At 34.3% G+C, this 24,109-nt stretch overlaps 1 protein-coding gene across 1 annotated transcript; it reads left to right on the top strand.

Annotated features, from left to right (window-relative positions):
* The first annotated feature begins 1,300 nt into the window (after positions 1 to 1,300).
* On the top strand, positions 1,301 to 21,599 carry LOC145669621 (uncharacterized). The gene is made up of 2 exons (XM_081737856.1): positions 1,301 to 1,842; positions 19,605 to 21,599. Exons 1-2 carry the CDS (start codon positions 1,490 to 1,492, stop codon positions 20,437 to 20,439), a joined length of 1,188 nt encoding a protein of 395 aa, XP_081593982.1. The 5' UTR covers positions 1,301 to 1,489; the 3' UTR covers positions 20,440 to 21,599.
* Positions 21,600 to 24,109: the final 2,510 nt, after the last annotated feature.

Here is a 24,109-nt window from a genome sequence, read left to right as displayed (position 1 = left end):
AAAAAAAACAGACATTAGAAAAAAAACATGAAAAAGAACGATGTTTTTTATTGAAAAAGAACGATGTTTTTTATTGAAAAAAAACTTCACAGAAAAAAAACCGTTTTTTTACAGCCAACACTGGGACTTGGTTGGTTGCTAGTTACCGCCTAAAGAACACTGGACCAACGTTGCTTTTGTCACCAAAGATCAATGCAATCATATTTTAACGTTGGCCCAGCCATTTTGGTTACATGGGCTATGACCATCCGACACCAATCGAATTTAAACACCGTTTGCGGCTTTTGCTTATGGGGAAAAATATAAATGAAATCCCTCTTTCAAATGAAGTTCGTATCGCGCAAGAAGATTATGGAGATTTCTTGACATCGAAATTATTAGAAGGAATTGTACCAGATATGACACAACCCTTGTCAATGATTGAAGGCGAAACCGAAATCGAAAATATCTTTGTATCAGATGACAGAACACCTACCGAATCGCCGGCTATTGAACAACAGAAAGATTGCTCAGTGGAAGGGTTTCGATTTCTTGCTGGATACATCGCTCATCAAGGAAGAAAATACGACACATCTATGGGTACACTATCTAGAGATGTACTTTCTTCCATACCCGGTACACCATCTGAAGGGAGCTCCTCCGTGGCTAAGCGATTAGCGTGGGAGAGTCGGGTTCGATTCCCCGCGGGAGCTCAGGTGGTTCGGATTCCACGTTAATCAGTAGGTCCATGTCTCATATAGCCTCGCTGCTGAACGGGACGTTACACCCCAAATCAACAACAGCATCTGAAGTTTGGATCGAGTTTCTGTCGCGTGGTGGTCTCCTCGTTCCAGGAATGGATGTCAAAAATGAAAGGTTTTGAACTTATTTTCAATGACATTAATGGTACCAGCACTATGTCCGGTGAAAAAAACATTGTAAAAAGAGTACCGCGAAAATAAGTGAAAAGTATCCTGATATGAATGAACATTTAGTTAAGATATATGTAAGAACTAGGTCGTTCATTCGCATAAAATACATGAATAATAGAAATAAAATTCTAAAACCAAAATATGCCCATAAAATAAAATCTCGACTAGGCATGCCTCAGCCACAGTGAGGCCTACAACAAACAACTAAGCAGAAAAAGGCACGTAGGTTTATTATTTAAAATTTTTTATTATTGTTTATTTCCTGTGCAAACCTTGTCTTGTCCTGCTTGTGGCTGTGCGCTTCGCGTGTCTGCTTCTCTACACTTTTTCGCCATCCTAGTTGCTCCTGCAGTGACGTCATTTCACCAGCCAATCAGCGTCCCTTTACCGATATAACCCAGCTTTATTCATTCTATTAACCTTGAATCACTTTACGAAAGAAATACGCAACCGCAGAAGATTGGAAAAATAAAGTTACTTTTCTGAAAGTTCTCGTAAATCATTTAATTAAAACACTGGCAAACAATATAAGGGAAGTATAAGAACAGTGTTAAATTCTTATATCATTTGAATTCACAATGGCTGGTGAGGCGTCTCTTAAGTTGGAATTGATGTGTAAAGAAGAAATTGTTTATGACTTACCTCAGGAAGATCCACTCGAAGGGAAAGGGTGGACATACGAACTGATGACTGACAACAAAGAGTTAATATTATGTACAACGGAAGGAGAGCAAACAATGGACAAGGGTACAGCTTTGGATGTGAAAGTGACCGTTGATATGCTTAAATCAGAATTTGCAGAATCAGATCCTGCATTGGAAAGTAATTTAGAAACGCTAAGAAAAATAGTGGTTCAGGAGACTTGCGCGTCGTACTCTAATGACTCCCAACAATTAACCACAAAAAATTTAAATTCAGTTCGGCCAGAAAGGTAATGTTCAATTTTTCATATACTAATTGGTTCAGATTGATAATACGGTTACATGCGTTTGGAAAATCGGTTAAAAGAAATGCTTCGCAAGAAGTATTTAGGTATGGGAGATATCTCGAACGTAAGTTAATAAATCTACAATTTGGAAATGGCGTGGCACATATACGGTACACTATCTGTATACCAAATAATAACAAGAAATCGATTTTTTGTCAAGATATAAAGGATTATATTTTTTTTCAAGATATAAACTACTACTCATACAAATCTTATGTAGTTTATATCTTCATAAAAAAAATGATTCTTTTATTATTGATTACACATTACTCACTAATTGTTGCACATATTTAAAATATAGGTGGTCGACGATATTGTTTTATTTATATAGAAACTTTTGTAAAATAAGAAATCGCGAGAATGATATTCATCCTAAAATTTTCAAAAACTAAACGTGGAATGTATTATATTGAAAAAAAAAAAAAAAAAAACTACGAACGTTTGTAATTTTACTTAGGATTTAGCTCAAATGGATCTAGCCTAATTTCTCCGGAGGGCTTAGAACGACATTAGCAAAATACAAAATAAAGAATAATTTTACCACAATGGATGTTCATTAATTGTAGAGGTCCATACACAAATCCATTTCATAGCTGCACTAATTTCTTTAAAGGAAGTCGACTTTTTATATTCTCAGCAATCATTTCTAGGGTATGGACCTCCATTTCTCAATATAGGATCACTTTAGGGGCTTAGTAAACGTACATGATGTATGAATTATTGTACAAACAACTATAACGAGCATGCGCTAGATGGCCAGTAAATAGAAGATTGCTATGCAGATTAATGCATTACGCAGAATGTTGGTAAACGAGGATAGCGCAAAATACTGTATTTAGGATAAACTTACATGTCTTGCGTGTTGAATGTGTACTTGAACGTTCCTAAGTTTTTTATAGGTAACATTCTGAAATGCTTTCTTTGCTTGCATATTTGTGTTCCGAAGTACCACAATACATTAGGGACGTAATTTCTTAATTATATGGATTCCTTCATTCCCAAACATTTTTCTAGTCCCGTGTCATGATTTGACACATTGAATTTTGATACTCCATTTCGTTTACAGTGGTTACTAGATACCGTAACACAGGGTTAATTTGCACATTGGTTGTTAGTTTGCACGAAATATGAAAAGAGTTTCATAGTCCTCTGTCGGTACAACCATGAACTGTAAACAGGAAGTTTCAACTACGCTGTAAGATTTTGGCTATTTTGTTGGGGTTAGCATCAGTTCTAATTACCAGGAGGGTTTGTTGTAGTGGTATGAAAAGCAGTTACTGTAAAAACAGCCTAAATTTAAAAGAATTTCCGTCAAAGTTAAGTGATTTTCGTAGGATACTAGTGCGTTTAATTGGACTTTGATGCAATTCTTGAAACTGAAATGTGAAACGTTTCATACGTGGGGTTCCTTTCAACAACATACAAAAAAGTATTACAATGTTTTCATTCAGTATTTAAACATTTGGTTAGAGTGCAGTTTATGCCGAACAAGTGATTTTGTCACCGAAAGTGGTATTGGAGAGACAGAATCACAGTCACTGGAACAGGTACGGAATCGTTTTTATTCCTTTTGTTGAGAATGTTGTTTTGGTGTTTTAGCGATCGGTGTTAGTGATATAGTCTCTTGTGCTGTGATTGGTTGGTTGTGTTGACGTCGCTGATTGGTAGTTATGTACTAATGTGTGATCATGCTGTATGTTTGAATTTGGTAGTCGAACATGTGTTACTTTGGTGAAGGAAAAAGAAGGTAGTGATTTGTGCCAACTGAAGTTAATTTCGATGTCGGTTCGTTCTTGTAATATTGTCCAGGATTTGAACAGACCGTTTTGCGAGTTTGATTGTTCTGATATTATTTATTATTATTATTATTATTATTATTATTATTATTATTATTATTATTATTTGCTTAAACATGTTTGTGATACTGAAGTGAATTCGTATCGTTTCGGAATATTGTGTGGATTGATTTAACATTGAAGAGAGTTTGTTCGGTAGACGCAAATTTACTGTCGGTCAAATGCGCTGTAGGCAAAGGTGGATAGTCGGTGATATATGCCTTGAAACTAATGAGATATTTTTGAGTGAGTGTAGTGAGAACTCTCGCAGTGCTGATTCTCTTTTAAAAATTATTTCTAAGCGTGTACAAATCCTGATTATTACTGATTGTTGGAAGGGGTACGTGTTTTTTTTTTTCGTCATGCTGCATTGATTTATAATTGGTGGTGAGTATTACTTTATTTTTTTCTGTTAGTTTTTCTGTATTACGTTAGATTTATAGTAGTGGTTTTGTTATTTATTGTGGTTTTTGATGTTTTCTTTACGAGTTCTTAAGTTTCTTTACGAGTAGCCCCCCATTTAGATCTCAAAATTGATAGTCACCGTTTTACCTGAATTGATTTCTCGGAAGACTTTAGAGTCAGTTCTCAAAGATATTGCTCTTGTACTTAGTAATTGAAGAGTAAATTCTTAATGAGTGTGGTAGATCATTTGGTTAGCAATCGTAATATATAATCATTGTTATGATATATCTTAGTTTGCTGGTGAAGTTAGATTACGATTGCTTATTAGGTGGTCTGCAAAACTTCTGCAGAATTTACTTTTCGATTGCTTCGATTCATGGAATTATTTTTGGGAACAGATCTCTGAAGGTTCCGAGGAATCGGTTCAGCTGAATCGGTTCCAATGAATGTTCGGCATAAAGTGCACTCTTACCAAACATTTTATACTCTACACTAAACTGCATGCATTTTATTAACATTGATATTATAATGATGGTATCGGTATCAGTACTTACTTTGGTTGTTCCATTATCTTGGTGAAATGTTATTTACTTTTCCTTGTGATGCTTCACTGATTTATAATTAGTGATGAGTGTTTTCTTTTTTTTAATTTTTGTCCTTCTTACGTTAGCTTTATAGTAGTGGTTTGACTAAATATTATTTTTTTGGATGTTTTTATGGTGCTTGGGTAGGGTGTGGGTGGGGTGGTAGTCCCCATATAGATATCAATATTGATAGTCACCACTTCACCTGAATTGATTAAAAATGGTGTTTAGTAACATTTTGGTCCTTGTCTATATAATATAATTCTTAACATTGTACATTATTTTGACTCGGACAGTAACTAACCGATTCAGCTGATCCGGTTCCGGGAGCAAACTGGAGCATTTTCGGAATCATTCCTAAACTGCTTCCGACACAGGATCAGATAAATCGTTGCAGTCACTGTTTGAGTCAAAGTAAAGATTTGCCTAAAAATCTATTCCTAGTGATTCCTACGTGTATAAGCTGCAAGCCCAGTCCCCAAAAGTCTAGTGATTTTTTTAAAAGTATTTTTAAATGAAGCGCCTCTCATACTACTTTTCTGGATCTGGCACTGTTCATTATTTGTTTTCTAACAAGCAATCCGTTCCAGCATCTACCTAAATAGGAAATTTACCTTAATTTAAAACACAGGAAGGATCCAGTGGTAATAATTTCCTGTCTAAGCGGTATTTTGCACTGATGCAAATTAACACCTAGTAAAGGCTTAAATGTTTTCTCCCAGTTTTACGTTTTTTATGACTTTATAACGTTTCGCATTTCAATTTCAACTACTGCATCGAAGTCCCGTTATACATGGTAGTATTCGACGGAACAAATTTAACTTCGACGGAAATTCTTATAGATGATATCTGTTAAATTCTATCATCCTTTTCAGTGACTTTGCAGCCTTTACCTCTACTAGAACAAACTTTCCCGGTAATTTGAACTGAATTAACCTCAAACATTATAGCCGAAATACAGTTACATGTTCTATCTTACGGTGGCAATTGAAACTTCCTCTCTATTGTTCATGGTTTTACCGACAGAGTACTGTGAATCTCTTTTCAAATTTTGTGCAAAGTAACCCCGTCTTATGGTACTTCAAAGTAGTATTATGCAAGACATCATAGTTTTGATTAAACGGTAGGTTATATATCATTATTTGGTTTACCTTAACTTGGGAAAAGGAAGTGTTAAAGATGTTATTAACTTACTCTTTATCTTTCCCTGTCATCACGTTAGGAGGATGAAGCTCGATTCGTATACTAATATATAAGAGCTAGTTATTACACACTTATAACTAACATTATGGAGTAGGGTACTATAGACGTGAAAGACCCCAAAATATTAGGAAGAGTAGAGATGAGAAAATGATCAAATAGGGCCGCTATCACTATCGAATCCATAGTCTTCTAGCGCAGTAGGTGCTTCTCATTGGTATTTATTTTGTTTAATTTTTAAAATAATAGTAATTATTATGATTATGATAAGGAATTAGAAATGTACCGGAAAAGACATTAAAATCGCAAGATTGTTGCTTTCTTATTTATTCTTATCAGTTTCTTATTTCAAAATTTTTTGTATGCACATTTTTTGCCTGAACCTAGTGCTACTTCGCCTGGCGCATGGTAAAATACAAGTTTGTACAGTACTATAATATGAATTTTTACCTAATACTGCGGAAAAAATTTGCAATGTGTATGATTTGTTTAACATAACATGAAAAAGATATACCAAAAAATATATATTAATAATCATAACCGTGGACTATTGACTAATCGTGGACAATACATAATGATTCCAGTTATGTATAAAAATATTTATAATAATCTTTAAAACATTCAACGCTCGAAATCGAAAATGATATCAATAAACACTACAGTTTGGAAACACGTCTCAAATAAATAAAAAAAGTAAGAAATTATTTGTGATCCATATCTAGGCCCATTCTTTCTGTAAGGCCCTCGAAAATTTTAGTCATTTCACTTGTCTTTTAAATGGTGTGATTTCAAATTATAACCCCTATAACGAAAAGCAGAACGGACGCTATTAATAGTTTCAAATTGTAAACATGTTACAAATTAAACGATTGGGTATAATTGTATAGCTCATACCTAGGATATTATTATCCCTTCCTAGATTGTAGAAAATGATAACTAATTATTTCACTCATCGGATAGCGATAACGTGATTTGAATTGAAACACCTCCACCTTAGTTCCTCAGAGCGCGTAAATGAGAAGTCAAAATTTAGAGTAGGTAAAAAAATAGAAGAATTGGATAATTTTAGTTTCTTTTATCTACGGACATAATTGTATGTTTTATATTGTATCATATAACAACAAATGTGTTTCTCCCAGTTATTACGGATAAGACAATTTCAAATTATGTCCTTTGTGTTGAGAAGCGGAAAAACTATTATTATGAACCACAAGTTTGATAATGTTTCAAGAATATGGATTTAAAATATTTTCCCGACTTGTTTCGGATTTGTACCTTTTATTTGGAGCTATTCTACAACCAACTTTACGGAATAAATAACTTATTCATTTTCATTTTTAGTAGTTAACTGTAACAAATTAGGAGTTTGTGCTTCTAGAATTTAGAAATTTGTAAGAATATCTTTAGCTGGAAACTACAAAGAAAGTTGTGTTTTTTGTATTGTATTGTTGAAAATTGTATTTTTATTTACACCAATTGGAGGTTTAATTGTGCAGCTGTGCTTTGAAAGTTCTCAAGAAAGAACTGTCCAATAAATATCATTGTAAAGCATATTTACAAAGCTCATACCGAGAAATATGGTTGTATATTTAGAAATTTACTACTCTGGCCAGATGTGATATATGCTTTGTAAGCCCGAATCTGGCCAGCGGGCTAATCATTTTATATATTAAGAAGAAGGTGTTCTAGTTTTTATTACTTTTACTTTAATGTTACTTAATTATGCACCAAGGCAGACGGTGATGACACCAATGAATGAACGGTAGAGTGAAAAAGTGGGAGGAAACGTCAGAATACCCCAAAAACCCAGGTACACGTTTTTGCTCTTGAACTAGAAAACCCTAAAATATTTCCAATCCTTTTTCTTGAAATATTATCAAACTTGTGGTTAGTAATAATACTTTTTCCGCTTCTCAACACAAATGACATAATTTGAAATTGTCTTATCAGTAATAACTGAGGGAAACACATTTGTTGCTATATGATACAATATAAAACATACAATTATGTCTGTAGATAACAGAAAATAAAATCATCCATTTCTTCTATTTTTATACCTACTCTAAATTTTGACCTCTCATTTACGCGCTCTGAGGGACTACGTTGGAGTTCTTTCACTTCAAATCACATTATCGCTACCCGATTAGTGAAATAATTAGTTATCATTTTCTACAATCTAGGAAGGGATAATAATATCCTAAGTAAGAGCTATACATTTATACCCAATCGTTTTATTTGTAACATGTTTAGAATTTGGATCTATTAATGGCGTGCGTTCTGCTTTTTACCATAGGGGTTATAATTTGAAATCACACCATTTAAAAGACAATGAAATGACTAAAATTTTCGAGGGCCTTACAGAAAGAATGGGCCTAGATATGAATCAAACAATTTCTTACTTTCTTATTTGAGACCCTGAATATTCCAGGGTTATCTTCCTGATCTATAAAATTCCAGGAAGGTATTTATTTCCATTTCTTTACTTTATCCTCCAAATTATAAGAACAATATGACTAATAACTTTATATTAATATATTATGACTTACTTCTAGTTTTTAAAGAATTAGCTCGTTAAAAAATCTAAAATTATCTGACTACTTTATATAACTAATAATATGATTTTCTTAAGTTCCATTTCCATTTGCACTAAAAGGTAGGGTAATTGTTTAATATAGGGGCCAAAAACTAGCAAAACGTAGGACAATTTACGGAACAAAAGAGTTGATAGTGATGTTGAACTAGATGTTAAGTCAAATTTCGTTTTGGATTAATGAGATGTACTCATAAAATGCCAGGAAAGCGTTATTTATTTATTTATTTATAAATTAGCCCTGTACAGTCCAGATTAGGAATATAATTGTAAATACGAAATTATTAAGTACATCCCGCCTTTCGAACAAAATATTTTAGTAGCATAGAAAAATATACTGTCTAAGCTGAATTTCATTCTGGATTGCAGGTTTACATTAGGAAAGCACGACCATGGCTATGAATCCAAGGTTTTATGAGAGAAATATATAAACTGCTTTAAGAAAAACTATTGTCCACTTTTATTATATGTCTTACACGGGGGAATATATTCCATGATCCAATCGAAAGTGCAGGAACGTGAGAGTACAAGGAGCTAAGACTGACGAGAAGGTTATGGTGCTAACGGTTTATAGTTTACTTGTGTATCTGTTTTTCTATGTATTTTGTGTTTCCACGTATATTTTCCTTTTTTTTTAATTTAACCTTTTCTCAATTTTTAAAAGTGTTTTTTTCACACTATTTTCGATTGAATTCCACCAAGATATGAGTTTTCTACCATTTTGTCAGTACTTGCGTGTATTGATAGCTTTTATCATACTTCATACTGTCTTTTTGGACAGTTCCATATTTTTTCACTTAAAGATGTAAACGCTGAGCTATTCCATATAAAATCAGGCAGTTTACGAGTGAAGCTTCAAAATTTAGAGTTAAATTTTACATTTCAAGTAGTATTACCAGTTTGGCGAAAAAAAGTGGAAGGCTGAGATTTTTCGAAGTCAGTTTTGAAATTAAAGATACTGATAATTTACCAGCAAAATATTCCATGCTTGACATTTGTTTGATTAGCACTTGCAGAGAGCTCAAAGCTCATATGATACTAGCAAGTAGCAACATAGCACTTGCAAGATAGATATTTTCTATTTTGTATGCAAGTAGTATGAGAATCGTCAAAGTAGTTTAAATGATATTTTTATAACTTGTTTATGGTAATGAACAATTTGTTAATCAACTAATTTATATTTTAACTGAGTGTGACGTGAAAAGTCACGAAATATGAAAACTGTATGCAAGGTGGCAATAATATCATGATAGAAAAACACATGATTTGGGTACTACTTTCCTAGTGCCATCATTAGCACAGCTGCGGAACTATTTCCAAACAAGCAAACGGAGTGAAATGAATTGTATATACTCAGTCAGAAATGTCCAGTATATACTGTATTCGCATCAATAGTAATTGTATTTAAGCGCAGAACTAAACTTTAACAAACTTGAAACCAGAAACTTAATGAAACGACATAATGATCTTACCTTCCTCCAGACACTATTATGTTTAGACCTTGAATTTACCATGAAACCATTGCCTCCAAGAGTCTTAGAAACACACAAATCTTGAGAGATAAGGTTGGTAGCTACTCTTTACATTTCTTATACGGTACAGCTTCTATACACTATACATACAGTATACGGTACAGCTTCTACACAATATTCATCTTACTTTCTTCTTTCAAAAAAAAAAAAAAACGCAGCGAAATGATAGCTATTTCACAATAAGTTACTAGGTTTGGAAACACACCTGCTCGAAACACAGGTACCATAGTGAGTCATCAAAATTGGCAGAAGGCAATTTTATATACACATCCAGGATAACAATGCTACCAACTTAAAATGTGCAAAATATAGCTACAGAACCAAATATTTAAATATGTACAAATTTTAGCATGAATTCCAAATTGAAAAGTTGAATATAATATAATTTAAAGATAGAGTAGTCACATAGATTGATTATTTTATATCTGTGGAATCAAACTTCAGAAAAACGATCATGTGGCATTTCATTATATTTGACCCAGAAGCCGTTGATTGTAGGGAGCGTAAACCCATGGCCGATAGGTTAGTTCGGCGTTTGGTCTACCATGCAGTAACATGTTAGTCAAATTTGATGTTTAATCTTCTAGTATAAAAATTACAGGATCCATGATCTGTAACAATTTCCATCGTTTCTTTGTGTAATTCTCTTTTACCTTTCTTAATTTTAATAGTCGGAATGTATTATTTCAATTTTTCCTTTTATGGTTAATTTTCACCATGTTCTGCATTTTCTTTTGATAATTCTTTTTAGCTACATTACTAATCGGAACTTTTAGAATTAATTCTTAAATGTTCACCTATTTCTTTTTAATCCAATTTTTTATTACTCGTCCTAGTCAGCTAACCATTAACATTTAAGGAGGCTGGCGTTCTAAGAAATAGTAGCTCCTTAATCCAGGTGAATTGTTTCAGTGTATGTCTTATAGCTGGACACCGACCATGACACGCAAGGGCATTTCTCCAATTGGAGCAAGAAAGAAGTAATATTTCGGCATCACTTAGAGAAGCACTAGATAGATAGGATAAATTACATTCACGTTGAGTTCTAAGAGATGAAAATTAATGCAAACAAACTTCTTTATTTCCACCTTTATCTTATTTTTTCTTTTGATACAGATGGCCGTATGGCACAATTGATAAATTAAGATTTCACGTACTCACAATAATCTTCGAGCGGTCAACTCCTTCAAAGGCGTTGCAGTTATAACAATCTCAGACGTTCCACGTCGGATAATCCCAAGGATCCGCTGGAGTCCTCTGCTGATAGTAATAAGCGATCGTCCAAGCCGGCACAATTATTCCTTCCTTTTCAATGATTTGGAGCCAGAGTTTGTCTGACAAAACTGAAATTAGAAACGAATGTTAAGGTGCTAACACATATGTACTAGTCACTTCACTACTGATTTCTGCACAATATTAGAAAAAATATTTTACACGAAGGAGTATGCAAATATCGTACAATCACTGATGATAAACTAAAAAAAAATCGGCTCTCACGTATGCAAACGGCAATTTAGCTTGCGAAGCTCAATCCGTACAAGGGGAGAACTCATAAGAGTGTAACGTGTGTTTACTTTAGAACAATGCACCCCACTCGCCTTCGTGTGTGCCCTTCCGAGCGACGACCAGGCGTTCGTGCAAAGCACTCAAAGTTCTTTTAGCAAACCAAAGCTTGTATATGGTCAGCCGGGAAAATCCCGATTTTCACTCCTAGCATCGGGACCGGAATTATCGTCGTATTAGCTTTTAGTTATAGCAGTGCGTAGGAGGAGGGTGATTGTCCCGAAAGTCAGATATAAAGAAACAGTCACCAGAAATGCAGCACTCACGTGATCAGTGTCCTCCTCCATATACGAAGCTTCGTTAATAAAGTTTAAAATTAACATATTCCAAAACTGGTGTCGAATCTGGCGTAATATCACGACATTTTTTTTTAACTGTATACATCTCAAATACGGAAGTAGTTCAAATTTACTATTACATCCAATTTCATTACTTATTTTATTAGAGGAAGAGTTGTAAAATCTATCACGTTGCAGTTGCTTGTAATCGATTCTGCATTCAAATAGTATGTTCATTTTTTCCGTTGAAATTCAATTCCAACTGAACATGGTTAAAATTATCCGTCTCCGGTTTCAACATTTATCGCTATAAAACGAAAATAATAACAGGTATGTAGCAGCTGTTGTTTTGTAAGTGATTAGTAATCCTGTTATTGGATTTTCATAGAGAAAAACTGTATAAGCTGTCGAGCAGCACTTCTGCGATCGGGTCAGCGTCCCAACGATATGTTCTGTCTTCTTCCTTAGCTTTCTATTCAGATTAGAAGTGCTTCAAATTAACAAGTTTTTTCAACATTTATCTCTATAGAAATGAAAAAATAACGGATAACTAGTCATAGATATTTGAGATAGATCTAGCGTCCAAGGAACAGATTCCTTCTTCGATCTTGTTAATACATGGGAACATATTGTTACAGATGTACTACCTCATGTTTGAATATTGAATTCGCATAATTTGGAAGTCGATTGTGAAACGATACTCACTTGTTTAATTTGGGTATTGTATAAAATGTTTAATAAACCCCACCACGTTGATACTTTTAACCATGCATAAAAAAGTTGTAGCCACGTAACAGATATTTGGCAGAAGTTACGTGAATGATTGATAAAAAAAATGTGACACCTTCACACTTTCTTTTTTACTGGCATGAATTTTAACCTTTACCCTGATTTGAAATATTATTTTAGTACTAGGCACTGCTGTTATTTGTTCGTTTTCGAGCCAATATTGTATGTTTTAACCAGTACAAGATTTTACCATTGCGACATTTGCGTTGGTAAATTCACACGTTCCCCTAATACCGTATCAGTTGTTCATAAACACAGATATTTTACGAATTTTGTAACTTTTTGAACTTCATTATAGTTACCTTAGTGTAAACATAATGTTCAGCCGGCATTGTATATGTTGGTGATTCTACCTACCTGCACAATTGTGTAGGTCAGTGCTGAAAGAGTTAAAGATGGTTATTAACAATCAGGAAAAAGACGTTAAATTTTGAATAACTTACGTAGCGTGAGATGAACGAAAAGAAATTTTACGTGCTATATATTTAGTTAACAATTACAATAAAAAACATCACATTTTTACACAAATAATGAAATCGATATGTCTACGATAGGCGGGTCACGTCGCTTGCGTCACTAATATGCTTGTTAACTGTAAAACTTTTGTGAAATTTTGGTGTGTCAAAAAGGAAAAGATAATACTATAGGATACGATACTCTAAGAATGGGCTATGATGATGAAAGTTGGCATGGTTTAGTGTAGGATGATACCCAGTCGAGAAGTTAAATTTATGAGGTGTGGGGCTTCGGCTTTGGTTAATCACTGGGTGAATGAGTTTCGCATATTCTTGAGTTTATACTAAAATTTAAAGTGAAATATATATTTTACTTTTTAAGCTATTACTGCTACAAGTACACATTGAAAATTACTATGAAAACTTCAAATGAAGGTCACGTTTCTTGCAATTGAGTTACTCTTTCGGCCTTCATTCACAATTTCGCGAACGTATGTTCAGTATGTTGTACTTTTTTGTAACCAGCGAAACAAACACCTGATCACGAGGGTGCTACCTCTGCAACAAAGTGTGCAGAAAACCAATGCTTAACTTCAACTTTGAAATTTCACAGATAGTACAGTAAATACAACCAGAACCAAGCTTTAGCTTATTGTCCCTGGTTCAGGGTTTGTGCAGGAACTTGATTTTAATTCGTACTTTATTGATATGCGGACTAGTTTCAACACGCATTTATGCGAATAAAACATATTGACTGAAATAGTATAAACAAAATGTATACTTTCTTCGAAATGGGATGGTAAAGTCGGGAAAAGATTTTCTTGAAAATTTATTTCATATGTTAATTATTATTATTATTTTGTTGTTTTTACGTTGTGTTTATAAATGTCCAGTGTTCGTTACAGCATTAGTCATATAGTATTACGTAATTCTATTCCTCGAAGTGTGTGTTTAAAGAAGGTATATTATGTATGATGCCGTTAAATGTGCGTATATATACTTATTGAAGAGTGTCCGTAAGTGTTCTTCCCTGAGTATTGTATTGTAGTAACGCGGGACTGAAACAGGAAATATTACTGTGAATTATCGAAAAAAAATAGTGATTCTTCGATTTTTTTTTCCCAAGAAGTAGGTAGATATACTTCTCCATATAAGTAAAGAAGAACGATCGGAAATGATAAAGGCGTTGTTTGAATGAGAAATGATGAAAATACTTTCGCAGTATTTTTTTTAAATCGTATACAATAAGCTTTTTGCTGTTTTTGGCGTTGCTCTTGTTAAAACATCTAAAGAACTCTATAAGTTGACTTGAAGTTCACAGCTTAAGTTCACAACATCCCCTTGAAATTGTAGTTTTTCTACATTTTTTATGCTAGCAAAATTGTGATCACTTGAGTGCATCAGATAAAGCGTGATGAAGTTCTGTAAATTGCATATTCATCTTATATCATATGGTAAATTTATGTATTATGAGATCTGCGCAAAATTTTCCGTTTTCATCTCGTAAGTCGTAGATAACATGCTCACTGGTATAAAGATTTTTCATGATAAATTTCACCTCCCAAGTATAATCCACTCATCAGATACTCTGCTTTTAGCGTAAGATTTATAGCTTTTCTTTTATTCGTAGGATATTCATTCTAGAGTCAGTAACGTAAGAAAAGATAAAAAGTTTTCTAAATGAGATACATCATACATGTCTGGCTAATTCCAGACATGTAAAATTTAATTTCAATCAATTCAGCCATTTCTGTTGGTAATACCAGATTAAGTTGATGTCAATTTTTTTGTACTGAGGTATAATATGCAGAATGTTCGTCTTCTCACTCTTGAATGTTGTAATTCCGAGAACACTGCTGCTCGCTACAATTTTTTAAAAGTAAGAAAGCTATTGTGCCAACTGTCCTTTCTCTAACAGGAGAGACCAGTTAGATTATAAGAGTTGACGTACGAATTTAATCCTCTTCCCGTCTTTATGATTTCCATTTGAATGAACGTAACGTGTTAAAATGCCACTTAAATGTAGACGCTCAACATATTAAATTATTTATTTCAAACCGTTCAGCAGCCTGTATTTTATAATGTGATGCATAACGAATTTCTTCAATTTTTCGGTATTCAGAGTGTAGCATTTATCTTCGTACGCCCTATTTACTTTTAAAGTGATAAACAATAACGACTTGAGTGTTTCACGATGCTAATAGGACTCGAGAGGTATTGTTTGCAGAAACCCTGTAATAGCAAGATTCCAAACCCAATATATATTTCGATTTGTGCGAATGACATTACACCAGGTTATGATAAATTTAAATTCTATCTTTACACCACAAAGATAAAAGCACTATTAATAATCTAGGAGTAACGAAGGTTTTAATGGTTGTCCACATTATCTTAACGTGGAATTCTGGAATCGTTATATCATGTATTTCAAATAAGTAGATAAAAATTACAAGAAATTGAAAACTCTATGCTTCTCAAAAGTTTTTATTTAATAAGAATGTATGAGATGTAACTACGTAGCTACATATCAATATACGCAAAATTTTACTATCTCAAGGTATCAGACTATATAAGATCGCAACTAGAAATTTGTATAGTTAAGGGAAATCACGTATCTTGTGCAAAATTTTAAAAGTTGTTATATCGTCCCTTTGTTTCTTTGTAATCATAGCGACAGTTTTTTGTAGCTGCAATTGCAACAAGTTCTTCCGATTTTTAAATTTTCTGACACAAAAAGTAATGATATATAATTAATGTTAGTGATAACGGGTCTCTATTTTCACTTATAATAATGAAATGTTTATTCCACATAGCACAAAATAAGTATTTTGGTATGTACCAGGTTAACTCTGATATCGTATATATCGTGACGGACATAAGTCTTTGACCAGGTAATGGCGACTGCTTTGAAACAAATGCAGCTTATGAGAATTAGGTCTTTCATATCTGTATTTTCATGTGCACAAGAAACATACTTCTGGGTCATGATCGCAGTGGTTCATGGTGAGTGGGGTTCATGGTGAGTGGGGTCGTAGTGTGTCATGATGGTGGTGGGTCGCAGTGGGTGATATGCTGTTGACCCACGACCGACTGACCAACCGATTCAATAAACAACTCCAACTGTGGCACTTCCCGGAATATCCGTACAGATTCTGGAAAAATTCCTGACAATATGTAATGGTTACATTTTAGGTTAAGATATTGCTAGTCTACTGTTTTATCTTTGAATAGAATTGCGATTCGCCGTGGCTTTTTTCTACATATTTTTTCGTGAGAAAACGTTAATGAGCAATAGAAAATACAACTTTTTCGATTCGGATCGGTTTGGGTTAACAGCTTGAAAATAAAATCCTTTAATGTCCAACGATTATGCCTGTTAGGTTAAGGAAGACTATGATTAAAGCAAGTGAATTATGATAGACAAATTGGTGAAATGAGAAAGTGGGAGTATCCCGAGAAAACCCACGAGCACGATGTCAGTCTCAACCTTGCTTGCCTTGGGAACGAACCACGCACCCACACATCAGATTGTTTATTAGACGGTCTCACTTGCGATTCCCGATGGGAAAGCCTTTTAAATATTAAATGTTCTCGATGTATCTGTGTTCGTGTCCAGGTCGTTCAAGGTTATTGGAAACACCTGGGAAACAAGAATAACCAAATACAATAGAGATAAATTACGGAGATACTTTGGGTCTTTTTTAAATTTAATCTTGAATTCACTGTACTACACTATGTTATCTTGAGCAAAATCAGTGATTAATGGTTAATAAAAAATTGAATCTTAAACGTTTGCAATTCGCTACATAGCAACTCTTACACAAAAGAGCAATTCGCAACTCTTACTTAAAAGAGCGGTCTTAGGGTAGTGGCTTGATCATTCGCTTTGTGTGTTAGAGGTCCGCTGTTCGATTCTCTTCGAAGATATTCAGAAAAAATATAATTTAGAATGTTAGTATTTCTGATGTATAATAAAATGAAGAATTGTCAATTTCTCTTGTGCTTACAAGTTAGAGTTGAAACGACTTCTTTCACAGGGAAAACTAATTACATGACGTCACAATCTCGATTCCTACTGTCTGAAAACTTCGCTTGTTTCGAAAACAATTCATGAATACAAATGGGTCATCCTTCAGGTCTATGAGTCACAAAATTGCCTGAATTGTTATTAACTATTCTTCTACTCTCGCTAGAAACAATAATAATGTTTTCCTTCTCCATTTTCAACACGTTCCCTATATTCATTCAAGAAAAATTGATAAATAGTAACTATTGTTTTTGGTATGTTTTGATGATATTTCAATATAACGCAACCATAATCCAACGTCTTTTACCCAAATAAAGGGTGTTACTTCGAAAGGGTATCGTGATGAAGACAAATCCTACTTAGCTTCTGTTAAGGCATCAGAAGTTTCGAATTTCATATTTTCCAGTAGCTGACACCTTTTTCCTCTCTTTGCAAAGTATCTCTTATAACTCAATTCCTCCTTATAGTGTGTCCGAAGAATTTATTTTCATTTTCGTAATTTCAGTATGCTTATTTGCATCGCAGTAGGTCGCAATATTGAGGTATCAAATATTCAGTAATAATAATAATAATAATATAGATAAGAAATTCCGTACGAGGACACATTGTATTAAGCCTGTAAAATCGCCCGTAGCGTTAGCCAGAAGTTACAATGTAGTCGGGATTAAAGAGAAGTGTTAGGACTATCAGGACATACCCTCTCCATACGTCCCTACAACTAGCTAAATGTTATAACGGAAAGTTTCGAGACAAATTTCGTGTAGAAAGTAAGGATTCTGAATTCACAAGACCCGTAAGAAAATTTGTTTTTAAGTAATGGTTAGGCCGGCTAAGCTACAGAAGACGTCGATGAAGAGAACGAAAGATATATTCGAATAAAGAAAGTGGGAGGAAGCGGAACACGGAAAAAACCGAAACACACTTTGTTTGTTCAGCACATTACTCACTAGGCGGGAGTTGGGTGAAACAGGTTGAACCATTATATTTAGAACACTTCAGCAATAATAATATTAATAATAATAATAATGGTATTAAATGTTTTAAAGTTGCTCTAAAATTTGGCAAAACTTACTTAAACGTAGAGGTTTCGGGGAAGGGGTTCCGTACCTTCGTGAGACAATTCTCCAGCTACTCAAATTTAATCGAAAATTTTCCGCTAAAGTTTCATGTAGAAAATATTCTATTGTACGTTTTGAGGAAAATAACTGTAATAAAAAGAACTGAATATCATTGAACACTAAGGGTTATATTAAACTAACATGTGCAGTTTGCAGATGTAATTCTATAAGCTTTGCTACAAAAATATATACACCGACCATAAGTTAGTGTGCACTGAAATACAAGGTTACAAAATAATATATAAGATTAAGTCTACAGAGCAATTGTTACCTAAAGAGTAGCATATACTCTTTCGAGAATCGAGATGAGACGAGCAATGTTTACGATACTTTTCGTCTCGTCTAGATTCTCATCTCCAAAGCGTGACGATATTGTGAGTTAGCCTTGTCCCGTCTCGAATTAAAATGTTAAGCCTCATCCCGATTTTGTTCGGTATGTTTTAGGATCGAGATGAGAAATTCCCCTTTTAATGGGCAACATTACACAAAACCGAAATATTTTTTTGTGTCACGTTCTGCTTGTAATGGTATCACCTGTGCGATAATAAGTTTTTATTGTTTAAATATTTCACGAGATAATTATTATTATTACTAGTATTATTCCTGAAAATTTGATAGTTCAAGTATTGAAACGAACGAGTATTCAAATATTTGAATGTAATAAAACGTCTGTCATTGCCGATCAATCGCAATAAAACTTCGTAAAGTACAGAAAAAAAAAGTTGCTGGACGTGTATTTGGTGGTAGAACCTCCAGATTACTGGTCAAGCGTCTAGACCACTGAACCACGAACACTACGCTGTAAACGATTCGTCTTTAGTCTGGTTACATTAAGTCTCTCTGTCTCAGCTTGTAAAGTTGTATGTTACTTTTTTCTTCGTTTCGAAACGTCTTTCGTTTTCCACATATGATGATAAAAGTGAATAATCTTCGGTACAGTTTATAATAATAAGTTGAGTTTTTCTTAAACTTTTGGTTCACAACTTTGTTTTTTCTTCACACGAAACTACAGATATGACAGATTTAATTCTAATACTCTCCATTTGTTTCAAAGGAGTCGCCATTACATGGTCAAAGACTTATGACCGCCACGATATAAATGATTGTTCAATTTGATATAATGAAAAAAAACTACAGCCTCTTATTTTGAAAGTAGAGAGATATGGAGACTTCTCATTGGTACTCCATTTCTTATTTCTACAATATTTCATGTAATAAAACAAATTAAGCGTAATTTTATCATGACATAAAGCGAAAAATTACATTTTTATTTTTGCTACTTAATCATTATCTCCAATCACATTTCGTTATTTGTTGAATATTTTACAGGCCCGATAACGTATTTGCTTCCCACGGAGAAGAGAATACGTTTATTATATTAAAGAAAGCCATTTCTCATTCAGATGAGGAACGTCATAGTTCGACGCAGTTTGGCAAAGGATTTCATCGATCACGTTTGTCAAGACATATGGTGACACAGGAAAGTGAAAAGCGTCAAACGTACCAAAACAGTGATAAACGCTTTAGTCAAAGTTCAAATTTGTCAAGCGGTAAGTTAGTTCATACAGGTGAGAAATCCCACATCTGCGGAGTATGTGGAAAGGGATTTCGTGTATGCTCAAGATTGGGTAAGCACATGTTAATCCACACAGGAGAAAAACATCACATTTGCCAAGAGTGTGGTAAGGCATTTAATCAAAGTTCACATTTGGCTACACACATGTTAATCCACACAGGAGAAAAACATTACACATGCCAAGAGTGTGGTAAGGCATTTACTCTACGTTCAAATTTGGCTAGACACATTATAATCCACACAGGCGAAAAATCGTACACTTGCCAAGACTGTGGTAAGGCGTTTAATCGACGTTCAACTTTGGCTAGACACATTTTAATCCACACAGGGGAAAAATCTTACACATGCCAAGAGTGTCGTAAGGCTTTTAATCAACGTTCAAGTTTGGCTAAACACATTGTAACCCACACAGGCGAAAGATCTTACACTTGCCAAGACTGTGGTTTGTCATTTAATCGACGTTCACATTTGGCTAGACACATGTTAATCCACACAGGAGAAAAGCATCACATATGCCAAGAATGTAGTAAGGCATTTAGTCGACGTTCACATTTGGCTAGACACATGTTAATCCACACAGGACAATAATCACAAGTGCGGAGAGTGTAGGAAAGCATTTGCTGGCAGTTCACATTTGGCAAATGGCAATATTAAAACACATTTCAATAACCAAACACATGCAAATGGTGGTGAATAGGATTTAGTTTGGAATAAGCTTTGGCAAGACATGTAACTAGACATAGAATATAGAAAGGGATTTGACGCACCCACAAGATGTTAAGTCAAGTTTGGAAAAAAAAATTAAATTCACGATAAATATCGTACAAAACAGGTCTGCAATAATACTAAATATTAAGGGAAACAATAAGTCCTTCAAATGATATACCTCCCCTTTGTAAAGGAATGTGTTTTGGAAGACAAGTTTTAAGTTCGTAATTTGGGCGCAGATATTACGGCAAATTGGTTCCACATCTACTCTACGAGCTGCGCTTCTGCCTTCCCCTCACAGGAATTGCAGCATAGTGAAAAAGTGGCTGACGCCGAGGAAGATTCGAGTGACGATTCCTCAAGTGAATGTTTATCTGAAAATAATAACTCCAAATATACCCCTTCTTGAGTCTTCAAATATGTAATGGAGTTACGGGTAACAAGTTTAAGCGACATCGATAATGAGGGGCAGCTTCCTCATCACCTACAAGTGTAGATCCAGCGGATAAACATGTTCCATGTCTATTCCAACACTAGGGCCTTCTGGACCATCTGCGATTTGGCCGCATCTTGCTGGCCGATACATAGTTGCGCAGGTTTGTTTTCACCGCATATATTTATATTTCACAAGATATTTTTTCATGCTCATTGACGGAAACTGGGCAAATTGAAGAAAAGTAGCGGTCAAAAATCAAGTCCTCCTCCCTTCCACATCAGTTAAATTGATCAGACGAACTTCAGGCAAAAATCGTATTAAGGTTGTATGTGTCAAAAGAAGACTCACTAATAATAGTGAACATGATTTCACTCCAGTTGTTAACGTCTTTGATTTTAAAGCGACTTTAACGGCATTCATATCTAAAGTGTTAGTGACGTTAACGGAATTCGTGGTGTATGTTCGGAAAGAGTTTGTGTACCAAAACTTCGGTACACAGTATCTTCCACTATTTTTCGCTCACTGTCGTTTCTGAAGCGCGAGATGATGTAAAGTGAATGTGCATGTGGGTTGTTGAAAATAAAGTTCGTAGCTATGTTTCGTATTCCTTACCTATTCTTTATTGTGTACTCAGAAGTTGTTGGGTATACTGACTTACCAACTTCTCACTCGTTTTATAAGAAAAGTTGTTAAATCAGGTTTTGAACTTTGTTCAAAAACGTTGTTTACCTTATAAATAACTGGTACTGTAAGACATCGCATACCTGTCGAAACGAACCAGCACAAAAAATTTTAGATCATTGTATTGATATATCGGTTTTACAACATATTTCTATAAAATTTAAAGCGTGATCCTGTAAAAATCTAGCAATAATGAGTTAGCAACTTCTGATTCTAGTGCGTCATTTGATTCGCGTTCAAGCTTGGCAAGACAAATTTTAATATACACAAGTAGAAAACTACACATACGATGAGTTTGGAAAAGTATTTCGTTTGGCAGGACATTTTAATACAGAGATGAAAATCTCACACGCATGACAACACACAGTTAAAAAGAAGATATATATATATATATATATATATATATATATATATATATGGAGCTCACATTTTGCAATACATATGTTAAAACACACAGGAGAAAACTTTATTAAAAAGAAAAGTGTTCTAAGTGTGTAGAAATGACTTAATTAAAGTTTATATTTTGCAACAGATATATTAATACAGATGGGGAGGATCTGCTCGTGTGAAGACTATGAAGAATGGTGTAATCGAAGTTCAATTTTGGGGGAAACATGCTATCTCATACAGGTAAAAGATGGCTATGCATAATTGTGAAAACGGCTTACATGAAGTCCACATTTTGTTAGTAAAAAAATATTGTAAGATATGTGAAACGATTTGCTGAAAAATAATTTTTGTACATAAGATGGTATTGTCAAGTTACACGCGTGATAAAATATACAAATGCGAAACATCTTAGTTGTCAAAAGTTCGCGATAAAATTCGTTAAATATCTCGTTCCTTACCTTGATCCGCTCACGTACTGCCAATTCACGTTTCCGTTCGCGACGACGTCAATACGGCCGTCATCGATTAATCACATTTTTCAGCTCTGTGTATGATGCAAAGTGTATGTTTTGGCGCATTTAGCTTTCTTAAATTAAGACAAATCATTGTTGACCAAAAGTATACTTTTCATTTAAATTAAATTACAACACTCCTAATATGAGTGAACACACTGAACAAAACACAAAAGAACAGAAAACAACCTAATCAACATCCATGTCACTGAGCTAGCTGTGATAATGTTGATATTTATTGCAGGGAGCAGTAATCATTAAGTGCTTCTTGCACATGTATTTCCACAATATGTAGATTCAAGGCGGGTTCAAAGTTAATCAACATCCACGTCACTGCCCTCTTTCTGAGTTTGCTGGCATGTATTGCAAGTAGTAGTAGTTGTTGACTGCCTTCTGAACACGTTTTTCCCAGAACCATTACATTTAAGGCAAGTTCTGTTTTCTCTTGATCCGGAGATGTAGGAAATATCTCTTCGGATTGGTTAGACCGGTTCATCATCTGTAGTTTGATTTCCGTATAGTGCCAAGAACAGGAGCTTTTTTTTTTAATTGAGATTTCAGAACGAGCTTTCAGGTTTTCATTTATTAGTTCTAATGCTAACTCATACAGATATGGTATTCTTTTATTATTTTTATGTTAGGGATGTTAAAAATGAAACAGCGACTGAGAAATAATGAAAGTTTTACTTACACTTTATGTAAATGGGAAACGAAAAAAATCACGTTTTGGCTCTCTCTGACGCCAGATGGGCCATCCACCCTCCAATACAAACTTTAAGATTGTACTGAACCGGAAGTAATGTCTTTGATAATTTTCTCGTACAGGAGTGATATGTTTCAGAGTAGCGAGGTATTGCTTTAGGATGACACATAACTTTCTAATTCAGATTTATAAATGGGAGAAACGTGTTGTTTTCCAAGAACAGGTTTCCCTGAAACATCTATAAAAATGAGCGAAAGTGGAAAAGAAATAACAGATGACGTCAAACGCAAAAAGGTTTAGCTTATATTGTCCTGGCCAGAGGTTCTCAGGCCGGAGAGAAAATAAAAGTAACTCATCCTCTGGAGGAGTGATAGATAAATGAGATAAAGTGGACGAGCGAGCGGATTGAACAGGGAAGTATGTTGACTATGCAGTTTAGAATTTATTACAAAATAATTCATTAAAATTTTCTGTTCCTCCCTCAACCTCTGCACCTGTTGCATCGTTGTACATTACAAGAGTTATCCTACAAGGTTTAGACCTAAGACCAACATTGTTTAATGTTGATGCTGGTGTCTGATTTTTTAAAAAAATATAGTCTAGGTATTTGCTGCATCTCAATATCTTTTTTATATAAAGTCCTATATCAGAAATTCTTTTAAAGATATGTGTTCATTTGGAAATGCATACCATAGTTCCTAAAGCTTTTTCTTATTTCGGAATGTGTGGCGACGCGGTTCGTAGTGCCTTGTTGGAAATTTCATTGTTTTTACTTTCTTGAACAGTACAAAGTACTTATTGTTGCATTAAAAACGTCGGCGAAAGAAC

The sequence above is a fragment of the Thermobia domestica genome, chromosome 14 (assembly GCF_964235325.1).
Source record: "Thermobia domestica chromosome 14, izTheDome1.hap1.1, whole genome shotgun sequence".
NCBI classification, from domain to species: Eukaryota; Metazoa; Arthropoda; class Insecta; order Zygentoma; family Lepismatidae; genus Thermobia; species Thermobia domestica.
The sequence above is the reverse complement of the archived record's forward strand: the minus strand, read 5'-3'. Positions and strand labels throughout refer to the sequence as shown.